General features: G+C 40.1%; 1 protein-coding gene across 3 annotated transcripts in view; it reads left to right on the top strand.

The window, feature by feature from the left end:
* The window catches only part of PDLIM5 (PDZ and LIM domain 5), a 125,113-nt gene extending 118,687 nt beyond the window's left edge, over window positions 1-6,426 (top strand). For all 3 annotated transcript variants that reach the window (XM_075708775.1, XM_075708774.1, XM_075708773.1), the window contains 4 exons: window positions 282-462; window positions 1,478-1,598; window positions 5,534-5,649; window positions 6,271-6,426. In XM_075708775.1, the coding sequence (XP_075564890.1) occupies window positions 282-462; window positions 1,478-1,598; window positions 5,534-5,649; window positions 6,271-6,360 (508 nt within the window). In that variant the 3' untranslated portion in view covers window positions 6,361-6,426. The remainder of the gene's footprint in view (window positions 1-281; window positions 463-1,477; window positions 1,599-5,533; window positions 5,650-6,270) is intronic.
* Window positions 6,427-12,119: the final 5,693 nt, after the last annotated feature.

Genomic DNA, 12,119 nt, shown 5'->3' with positions numbered 1-12,119 from the left:
ACTGTATTTAATGTAGGTCTAAAATAGGATTTCTGAAATGCAGTGAAGAGAATTAGTATTTATTGTGGTCAGGTGTTTCTGGGAGATAGTTCACTGGGAATAGGTCTAGTCAATGCTTGACACTTTCTTAGAGCCTGTAGGAGGAAAGAGGGATGGAGCGGCATAAGTTTGTGAATGGTGTAATAATGGCACAGAGCTATCGCAGGTTAAGCCTATTAACAGCTTTTGCAAGAGCCAACCCAGGGGCATTTGCTGACAAAATCTCTTTTTTTTCTAACCAGAGGACCCTTCTTGGTGGCTTTGGGGAAGTCGTGGCATCCAGAGGAATTTAATTGTGCTCATTGCAAAACCTCCATGGCTTACATTGGATTTGTGGAAGAGAAAGGGGCGCTGTATTGCGAGGTCTGCTATGAGAAATTCTTTGCCCCTGAGTGTTCGAAGTGCCAAAGGAAGATTCTTGGAGTAAGTGACCAGCAAGTGGCCTGTTTTTCAGTGGGAACAGTAACCACAGTGTTCAGTGCTTCTCTGTAATGAAATTCCCTTTTATCTGGCCCAGCCTGCATTTCTGCAAACACACTCTGACATATCTATTCAGCTCCCATCACATACAGAATATGGTTTTGGCTCTTCTAATGTTGAGCCTTTTCAGACTCTTTGAGAAAAGGTGCTATAGTCTCCTTGGCTCTTCAAGTTCAGCTCCTGCTTTCATGAAGCTGTTCTGTAGCTGTTGTGATTACTAAATTTTCTTGAGCAAAATGCTTTTAATTGGCAGCTTCTACAAAATTGGAGGGGGGGGGCGGGGAGGGAGAAAAATAAACAGTCCTCCTTAACTAAGCTGAGTGCTGCGGAACATACTGGTTGGCTAGATGTGAAGTACTGAAATATTCCCAACGGTAATGTAGCTAGAAAGACACATTATCCTACTCTGCACTAATATTGCTAATTTGAGCCTGCCAGCTGATTGTCCGCCGCTTTACTGCAGACAGCAATGTGTCTGGACTCTTGTGTAACCGGGGTCATGCAGGGCTCTGGCAGCGCAATTCTCAAGTCATATTTGGCACTATAGCATCTTCCAAAACAACACAGAGCAGTCATAATTTTCTATGTGATGTCTTCTGATTAACTATTCACAGACTGGAGGAGACATTGGAGATGCTGTTTTTCTTATTTCAGGGGACTGTTGTGAGATCCTAATTAAAATGGAAGAGGTGAACAAATGAGTTGCTAAATCTGAGCCCAATTCTACATTGAACCTTCCAAAAAATGAAAGGTTGCTTATGACAAATAAGGAGATGTACCATAAATAAAGCACCTCATTAAGTTTAACATCAGCAGAAATTGCGTGCACAACCAATTTTCGAAGTAGCATTAGGAAACAAAATATTCTTGAAACGAATCGAGTGTGGAGGCATGGTCACCACAATCTAGTCATCGCATCAAAATAATGTGTTAATAACGCTCTTCCTAATCCCCACAGGAAGTAATAAATGCTTTGAAACAAACCTGGCATGTTTCCTGCTTCGTGTGTGTGGCCTGTCATAACCCCATCCGCAATAATGTCTTCCACTTAGAAGACGGCGATCCCTACTGTGAGACGGGTAAGAAGCAACACAACCAAAGTTTACTGCAGCTGTGTGGGGAAGCAGAGCTTAATAAGGTTGGAAAAAATAATAATTGCTTTTTCTCAAGCTTCACTTCAGAAGTGTCCCAGCAAATTCATGTAACTCCGATATGTCAATTCAAAGCAGCAACAAATGCTGTAGACACTTCGAGTTTGCAGCAGGAGAAGTTGGTGAGAATTTCTTCATCGGCTTCAGCAGAAGGAGGCTTCTTGTCACTGGTCTTACTTGTTGTTCCTGTTAAGCCTTCGGCTGTAGGTATCGGTGATACAGCAAAATGTTAATTTTAGGTTGACTTTCTGGTTGGCTTTAAAATAATCTGGAGTTTATGTAAATCTCCTTATTTACTAAACAAGCAAATGCCAGTGGAGTAGTATTTTTTACTCTGAATAACCTTATTCACAGCTGGGAGGGACTTCCAAGAGTAAGGAGTCTGCCCAGGATGTTTTTTTGCAGGATCAGGAATAACATCTGTTGAACGCAAGCTTGGGATAAAAAAATAGACTGTCAAGGGAAAAATACAGTGATACGATTATAGCACTTGAAAGCCTGATGAGTAATATGACGTGAAAGGTGTGGCCTAGAAGTTCAGAGGGATCCTGGTTTGGTTTTTAGCACTTCCAGCTAATCATATCTTTTTTATTATTATGAACAGTTTTATTTGTATTGCTTTTATTTTAAAACTTCTCATGTACCCTTCTGGGCTAGGAAAGAAATAGATAGTATTTGTAAAACAATTCCCACAAAATGGAAAAGAAACAAAATTGTATCAAAATTGCCTATTTTCACGCTGCATGCTGTTTACATCCATGTTAGAACCATCAGTCGGGCCTTTTCTGTTTTTTTAATTCTATTGTAAGGAGTATTACAGTTTAACTAGAGGTGGAAGTGGATCGACCAGGAAGAGATTTAGCGTGAAATCCTAGTGACCTGTTTGGAGCTAAGGTTTCCTTCTGGGTTGATCCCACAGTTGTTTGCAGCAGGTGCCATGGAGAGTGCGAGGTACTGAAAGGATGAGGAAAGCAGGCAAAATTTATCCAAAGTTTCTCTGTCAGAGCGGCTTTAATGAGGTGTTGGCAGATACAAAAGGACGCAGTAGGTTGTTGCTAACTCAGTGACACAAGTAGGGTAACGTGTTGCTCCTATTGAATTTGTGGAGCAGCAGAGGAAATGGATATATGAGCAGCATCCTCCAGCGTGACAGCACAGTGAAATTTCATCCTGAAGCAATCTGAAGTCCCTAATCTTGGAACCATTTGATGATTCAAAAATAGTACTGGAGGAATTGATAACTCCCCTTTCGGTGGAAAGCTCGTGACTGGGTTTGTTCTGCTAATATTGAATTCTGGTTCCTGCCACCAAATGACCCGTATGTCATGTGGTGCATTGATTTATGCTACTGTTACGACTCCCGTGCACAAATGCGCACTTTTTTATACTGTGAGCAGGAAACGCTGAGATAAAGCGTCAAGAATATTATACTTCTCGCAAAGTTTATTTCTGAGATAACTTGTGCTAGCAACTTTCTAATGTAGACATGTTCTGTGAGGTGTTATTGGCGGTGTTATGTGGTAATGGCTCTGGCTCTCTAACTAGATGTTAATTTGAGATATATCCATTCTTCAAAGATTTTCAGTCCAGCTGGAGTTAAGAGTCTATGACTAATTTTAAAGAAATAAGGCATAAATGTCATTGCCAACTTTCCTTCTTCCTAATGCAAAAGGTTCTAATTTTAAATCTGTATTTGAAATTGTAACAGCATCAGCTATTAGTATTAAGGCAGTTTAATCCGCAAAATGTCCTGGTTTTGGATGTCCATGCTAAAATTAAATTAAAAGTGCAGATATCTACATCTTTGAACTTTTTTTTTAAGTGCAGAGTTAGTAACCTAGTTTTGAAAATGCTGTGTGCAGGAAGCACTGATATGTGACTGTATGAGAAGTCTGCCTTGGGAGGCTCCTGTGGTATCACAATTCAAGGATGCAAAAGCAAAAGAAAGCTGATGCCCTTCATTCTCCCTTATCTATTGCCTTTCTTCAGAAGAAAAGCCAATGAACTTACCGACACAAACCACAGGCCAACTTACAAAAGGCTTTAACTACTGGCATCAGGAAAACATCAGTAAAAGATTCTGTATGAACACGAATGCAAAGAACTGGAACAGTATGGTCACGAGACCGTGTCCTTCAGGGGTTTTGGACAGAGGTGTTCTACCATTTGACTTTTTTCTGGTCTGTCTTCTGCTTAAACACTTGCAAATTCATGCCAGTAGCATGGATTAATGAAGGCGATCTGTGAAGCTGTTTCCTGCCACTGGCAGCCATCAAGGACTTGCTTTTCCAGGGCACTTGTGTTCCCTGTCCTGCTGAGAGGCCTCCAATGATGATGCTTTTTGAGGTCGTCATACAAAACAGTCTTACTAAACCAAAACAGGACTCTTCCCTTGGGCTTGACACATGTGATAAGCCCCTGTTGGCTCTGCTGCAGTAAGCACTAGAGCTTCAGCAGATCTGTATAATCTAGTAGAGAAACAAAATCTCCTTGTACCCCGCTTGCCACTCCTTATAAGGCTCCTTGAAAACAACCCCTGACATCTAATTTCCTTGTCAGAGCCAGAGTGTTGCTATTAAGGATGGAGTCCAAAGCTTCATTATGGTTGTCGCTCTACAGTTCATCTTATGAAGACGTAATCTTGTATGACGTTATGTGTTTGGCATGGCAGCGTGCTGATCCCAAATTCAGTCATGTTATAGCACTAGCTGTTGTCTTCTGTGCAGGAAAAAAAAACATTTCCATCTTAGAATGGGGTGTTTGAGAGTTGAAATAAGTGGAAAAGACCAGACAACCTGGGGTGAAATTTAGGTCTGCACAGGTGGGCAGCAGAGGGCTGTGGTGACTGGTAGCCCCTGGGATGGCTGTACACAGAGGCGAGTTTCATACACTGAGACTGTGGGGAGGGGGGTGGGTGTCAGTGCCTCCCACCCAACTTTATACATGTATTTTAACCTGCTAGTCTGCCCTGCTCTCTCTTTTTCAAGCTCTGCAGTTGGTGGGCATATGAACAGTTTGGTGCCCTTGGTTTTGGTCCCTGGTCTCTGAGACTGCTGGAGGGGCTTTTCTCTGCTGATTGCAGGGGAGCCTCCAGAGGCACCAAGTCAATCCGGGGGCCTAAAAATGAATGGTGCAAATACCCTTCAGTGATTCCAGTCACTAATAACCATCCTGACACCCTACTGATACTTTTTGTTAAACGCAATAAATATATTGCCTCTGGTTTGGTTTTGGTTTGGGTTTTTTGTGGTTGGTTGGTTTTTGGTGGGGGCAGGGGGGCAGGGAGTGGGGTTTTTTTAAAGCCTTTAATAAACTGCAGTGACTAGAAAACTATTCTGACTTGATCCAAATTGCTAACTCTGTTTAGGACAGAAGCCTAATGATTGCATGATTTTGTGTAGTGCAGTCTGGGGCAAATATTGTGCCAGAAGGTAGGCAGGAGTTCGTTACTCACTGAGGAGGTCTGTCATGTGAACAGCCAGGGTATGCTTCCAAGGCAGAGCTGGAGAGGAGGTAAGGAGCACGTAGAGCCCACACAGGTGCTCTGCAAGGAGTGCATTTCCCCTACCCCCCAAGTCCACTATTGAAGGATTCCTTCCTTACTCAAGGAAATGAAACACCAGGAAGATGGAAGCATTGCTCACTTGGAAGGATAAGGAAGGGGATGAGAACTGAATTAGCGAGGAAAGGAGGGCATCCCAGTCTTTCGATCTAGGAGCTCTTTATTCAGTGTACCCAGTATTATACAAACTTAACAAGTGCAAACCCACTGCCATTGAAAGAAAAGCACAAAGGTTTCAAAGGGTCAGTCTCGCTTTTCTGCATATGCTTCATCTTTAACATCTCTTTGTATTTGTTTGCAGATTACTATGCCCTCTTTGGTACTATGTGCCATGGCTGTGAATTCCCCATTGAAGCTGGAGACAGGTTTCTTGAAGCTCTGGGCCACACTTGGCATGACACTTGCTTTGTATGCTCAGTAAGTAAAGCTAGTCTACATTTTAAACAAACCCATGGCAGCAGTGCTTGTGCTAACCTGACCAGTACGGGAGTTAACAGCTATAACCTCTTTCAATCCTCTAAGCCCAAACAAAAAGCACTTTCCCAGTTACTTGGTAGGTGTGTTGCTATTGTGAGCCTTTGGCACCAGTCCAGGCCTGGATTGCAGCCATGTGTCCTAGCGTTTAACCCTTGATGTTTACTTCCTTGGAGCAAGCATTGAAGGCCATGCAGGAACAGGCTGCATTTCTAAAGTAGCAAGAGTGCTTCTGACATAAAGACACTGTAGCCAAAGTATCACGGGCTAATATTGTATGACCATAAAAAAAACCCCCAATCCTAATGATAGGATTTATTTTTTTAAATGCTGAACCTAACTCTGCTCCCAGTTAAGAACTTGTTGACTTAAAGAAAGAAAGGTTGTGTTTGCATCAACCATTAGTATTGCATCAAAAAGAGTGTCCCTAAGAAAAAGGTAATGATTCTTATTCTTAGAATATATTTGTGCATAGAACAATGCATTGATTTGGCATTCTGAATACTATATGGTGTAATTAATCCATCTGAATTGGGTGATCTTTTCTTTTTTATCCCATTTCAGGTATGCAGTGACAGTTTGGAGGGTCAGACTTTCTTCTCCAAGAAGGACAAGCCACTGTGCAAGAAACACGCTCACTCTATCAACATCTGATGCTTGGAGCTTATCTTGTGTAACAAATGTACTGAACAGAAAGAAAGGTTAAAATGTCTATGTTCAGCAATTCTAATTTTTAGAGCGTTTATCAGTTAGGGTTCTGCTTCCTAAAAAGATAGGAATTGGGAATTGCACCCAAGCCAAATGATTAGAGTGCCTTTACCTCTACACTTGGCACATTACTATATTAGTTTCATGATTTTATGACCACATTTATATCTGCTTCAGTATGAGAAGTAAAATGTCTATAAAAATAAATACCCAATATTAGAAGTCTTGGTGTTGCTGCTGTTCAACAAATAAAAGGAGATTGGCTTCAGTGGTCCAGATCACTTTATCACGCTGATGTCTCTTAAAGTGTGTCTAGAAGTATTGCAGCTAAACTCCATTAAAAGGAACTCAAAGCAAAGATAAGATTATATGGAACATATAGGTCAACAACTGGTATTTTTATCTGATACCTGTATACACAAAGCCTCCTGTACATTCACACATACCTGTGCCTTTGCAGTTAAATCTCTGATGGGTCTGCAAAGGACAGAGAATTTTACAAAGCAGTTAAGTTGGGTGATGGCTATGCTGGTGAACAGGAATAGTTTAGAAGATGCCACTTAGAAGAAAATATAAATGGGATACTCTTCCTTAACTCATGTACTACCAGAACACTAGCCAAAAAACCTGCTAGTGAAGGTGTGTTTGATAGGATGGAAATGTCAGATCAGATCTTGAAAGTAAGGGAGTAGGGGAGTTACACTCTTATGTTTGCAGTTCAGGTTTTAGATAGTTTTAGGTGCCTTGGAAAGGGGAAATTGCACTGAATCTGCAGGTAACAGTGTTTTATATCCAGAATGTGAGACTCTGGTGTTGAATGAGGGAAACTGCTGAAGTGCAACTGAGGACATTGTTTTTCTCTCAGTACATTCTTTACCATCTAGCTCATGAATATGTATATTGGTGGTGTGCCAGGTAGTGTACTGAAAACTTACTTTCTTGCTCAGCTCTTACGATTTTTATTAGTTTGGGTTTTATTTCTCTCTTTTCCTCCAGATGCAGGGAATATATTGTTGAATAACGTAATATTGAGTTTAGGCAGCTCAGTATCTCTCAGTTCCTGCAAGGGAGCAGACACACAATGCTGTCATTATGCGTTTACTGCGAGCCAGGAGACGTAGCCAATTCTGTGGCTTGATATGAATTTCGCCTCCATACAGAGAGTCAGCGCAAGACCTGTGCGCCAGCTAAGTCCCACTTAACTTCAAATTAGGGCTTAAGTGGTATGGAGCAATTGTAGGCAGATAGGGAAGAGGTGGTGACCCTCTGCACGGGGTGAATTTTGCTCCAGCAGAGTTGCACAACAGAGAAGGGGGCCCTCTCAGGGCCAGATCAGATTCCTGAAGGAAACTGAATTTATGTGCTATTTAATTGAACTGGGAAGTCAGATGTAACTGAATTGATAGTCTGTAGTGCTCTTACCAGTAGACATTAGAAGTAACCATTTACTGGTTTTGTTGTTGTGGGGTTTTTTTGTTTGTTTGAGGGTTTTTTTTACTGATACAAAGCACAGGTTTATCCATAAAACCATGGGGAAAATCACAAAAAATCGCCATGGTTGAGTAAAGCAATTGTAACAAGGAACGTCAACAAAAGAGGGGGAAAGAAAACCAAAATTGCTGTACTGAAATATGAAAAGATATTTAGCTTTCTTATTAATTCAGTGAGACAGGTTCACATTGTGAGGCTGTTTCACTTTATTTCCTGAAGCTGTTTTTCTTCAATACTACCACATTTCTTTTTTTAACTTCTGGTGGTACGGAAGAAATGGCATAAAGCTGTTTAAACTGTTTACATTCTTGTAGATGTACCCTTTTGTGAGTTTGGCTGAAAATCAGAAGGGTAGAAGCAGACTGGACCAGATACAGTAATATATGAGCCAGGTTGCTTTTGAAATTAGGTGGAATATGGAGAAATGAGACCTAGAGACTAGGCTTCAGTGGAGCTATATTGCACAAGTGTGAGGAAGGAGGATGGGAATGCACAGGATAAGGTGTTCGGTAATTTCTGCAATTCAAACGTGGCTATTTTAAAGTAGGATAGAAACTTTTCAGTTTGTCATTGTCCTTAAAATCAAATTGAATTTTGTTTAGTTTCATAATTTTAATTGGAATTATATTTCTTAATCCATATGCTCTAGGGTTTGCAATTTTGCAGTCATTAATGAGTTTGAGGACAAAAGCCTGAAAGGCTCCAATAGTACTGCTTCATTTAGGTGCTTTGCCTTTTAATTTTTGCTTTTATCTATTTGTTTAAAATTTAAAAGGAAGCATAGAGTCACTGATACGTAATGAATATTTAATGGCTCTACCGAATTATATAAATCAACTAAAAGGAACATAATTTTTATCTTTATTTTAATAAGTGAGATTTTAGTAGAGCACTTTATAATAATGCCATATGTCTCACTGAATATTTATTACTTTTTTTGTTTAGGACTATTTCATACTGGTATCTTTGTATTTTGTTTTATTTGTAAGCCTGCGTATTTACCTCTAGAATCTTTTGGTCTGTGAGTGCGTGTATGTGTTTATATATACTTCTCTATACATGAACACTTATGTGTGTGCATTGAGAGACATACTTATATATGCACATATACATACATATATTTGACTGCAGACTTGCCATAGCAAAAATCAGCACCGTTTCATCATTTGGGGATTTTGTGAGATTCCCAACTATTTTTCATACAACACATGTATAGCATTCATGTTTTGAGGGAATGTTAGAGAGTAAGGAGAGACATGTTAGTAACCTAACTACTGTTGGTTTTTGCATGCATTTTCAGTCAGTAATTATTTTTCTTCCAAAACTGCCTGTAAGAGAATCGGGTTTAACTCTAAAGGTAGAAGGTCTTTATAAGTGAATAGTTGAATCATGATGACAGTTTCAGTATATTGTAACTAAATAATTCAGAATTATGTGTAAATATAAATGCTTAATATAACAATGCAATAAACTTAAAAGCAAAAGTTGAGTTGTGGTTCAGTGTGTGTTGGCCTGTTCAGTTGTGTACTTGCTTGTTCATGGAGCTGCTCGCATCATCTAGCCACATGAGTAGCTTTGCAAACAAGAGTAAGAAGGGGAACTACATCAATTCACAGATTACTTGTTCGACTTCCTTTTTTTTTCCCATTCATTTACAATAAACAACCAGCTGTTAAGTCCTGGTGATTTCCTTGCTTGTGTTTAATAATAATCTTTGGCATCAAATTTTGGCTGTTCACATTTGCAAATTTAATTATATTTAAAAAACAAAAGAAACAAATAAACCCAACAGAAAACCCCAAACTCTCTATCTGTCCTCAGTCGTTTTGTGGTTGTTGGATGTTTTCTTTTCCTGAATCATAGTCAGTAAAAGGAAATCATGATTGTACACATGAATAGATATCATTTGAATTGCTCGTTCTTCAGTTTTTTGGGGTAGAATGGAGGTTTGCTTTACAGAAAAGGACCTGGGGGTCGTGGTGGACACCAAGTTGACCATGAGCCAGTGATGTCCCCTTTGTGACAAGGAAGACCACCAGCCTCCTGGGGTCCATTAGGTGGAGCATTGCCAGCAGATTGAGGGAGGTGATCCCTCTTCTCTGCTCAGCCTTGGTGAGACACATCTGGAGTGCTGGGTCCAGTGCTGGTCTCGCCAGTACAAGAGAGGCATGGCCATACTGGAGTGAAAAGCTAGGAAGATGATTAAGGGCTTGGAGCATTTGTCGTACAAAGAGAGTCTGAGCAAGCTGGTACTGTTGAGCTTGGAGAAGAGAGGGCTCAGGGGGGATCTCATCCATGTGTACAAATACCTGGAGGGGGGAATAAAGAAGATGGAGCCAAACTTGGCTCAGTGGTACATAGTGACAGGACAACTGTGAGGATGGCCAAACGCTGGCACACGTTGCTCAGAGAGATTGCGGAGTCTCTGTCCTTGGAGAGACTCAAAACCCGACTGAACATGGCCCTTGGACTAGACAAGGCCCCTTCATCTCCAAAGGTCCCTTCCAACCTCAGTGAGTCTCTGATTCTCCATCTTTTCTCAAGGTGGAATGAAAGATGGAAATATGGTATTGAACACTGCAGAATATGTACCAATGTAAAACTCAGTATTGGCCAATTACTGTTTATTTGTTATCTTTACTTCATTCTACCACCCATCTAGAATACTTTGCAATGCTATTTAGAAGTGTTTAGTATTTTTCCTAAGTTGAGACTGTTCAAGGAAATATTGCCTGCTCTGGCAAGCATTATCTGATAGTGTACTTAGCCTTGGCACGCAGCAGTCTCCACTTTCACTGTGGGATACTTAACCATCTACTATAACATGGCCAATTACTTCACGATAATACCAGCATGGTAAGACACTCCTTAGCTGAGTATCTCTTAACTAGGCAAATGCACTGTTGTTTTGTACCTTTATTTACACAAGTGAAGGAAAACACTGCACATAGCTCTATAAAATTTAGAGGCAACTTTACAGAAAACTTGCCTCCCCTTCAGTGTTTATGCTATGAATGAGACAAACGCAAGTCTATTTGCAAACAGTATATTAAACTCCAGAAGCCAAACTTTTAAAGGCATCAAGTCTGCATTTGACGTTTTAATGGCAAAGGTTTGGTTTCTGTCAATCACAACGTCATGTAACATTAAAATGCACCGACAAAAAAAAGAGATCTGTCATTCATTCATTAAGACACTGTAATCCACTGTAAGATTTATAGGCTTAAAACTCAATGGTGTGTTTTCACAATAAATCCACTTTCACTGCTCAGCACAGAACAAATCTCTCTGTCGCTCAAAATGTTTGCTGGTCAAAATGGCCTGTATGAGATCTTCAAAGGGTTTCTCACAAAATTGCGTATAAATCCTTTTACCAGCAAAGGCTTAATTTAGGTTCAGGTTTTACTTTCTCGGGACATTGGTTAATATCTTGTGCTCAGACAAGATCTTGGTTATATCAGAAACACATAGGGCCTAATTTATTATTAGCAGTCTGGTGTTAATTAGGGGGAATTACCAGAAATAGTTTGCTTGATGGAAATTTATTATGGGATCACACTTTACTGATGGCAAAATAGGAGTCACTGAAAGAGTGCAGCTCCTTCTCGTAACCAACTAATTAATAAGGTGCCAAAATTCCTCTGAGAAGGGTTTGGTCCTAACTATGGGAACCTCACAGAGCAAATGGTTCCTATGCAGTATTTAAAATTTAAAAGAGGAAAAGAGAGGAGAAAAAGCTGCCTAGCAGAAGTCTCAAAAGTGGTATGTTTTTTTCTTGAATTTATGAAAGAAAATATTTAGCTGCGTTTCCAAGCTCATTAAAGAATTGCTTTTCCCAGACAGAAAAACAACAGCTAGTTTATAATCTCGTTTGGTATGCTTGAACTTGGTTTTCAGTTTTCCTTGTGCACACTGCACACTACAGCTTGTAATTTTATGAATTGGGCTTATAATGAGCTTTTATATTGCTCTTTATTGCTTCTTCATTATCATTTGCCCTGAAAGTTGAGGTTGGCATAGATAGGAAACTTGTGTTGATGACTGAAAAATAGGGCAAAGTATTCACATCTCTGAGAAGCCCAAATCTAGTGCATGTATGGCATTTTGGGGATAGAAAACCACTGTCTCTCATTAGGAGAAATTTTTACTTGTGTCAGAATGGTATGCTAGAATAAGATGGAGTGCATGCAGAAATGTCTCTAAAGAAATTTAAA

The sequence above is a fragment of the Pelecanus crispus genome, chromosome 4, assembly GCF_030463565.1.
Source record: "Pelecanus crispus isolate bPelCri1 chromosome 4, bPelCri1.pri, whole genome shotgun sequence".
Lineage (NCBI taxonomy): Eukaryota > Metazoa > Chordata > Aves > Pelecaniformes > Pelecanidae > Pelecanus > Pelecanus crispus.
The sequence above is the reverse complement of the archived record's forward strand: the minus strand, read 5'-3'. Positions and strand labels throughout refer to the sequence as shown.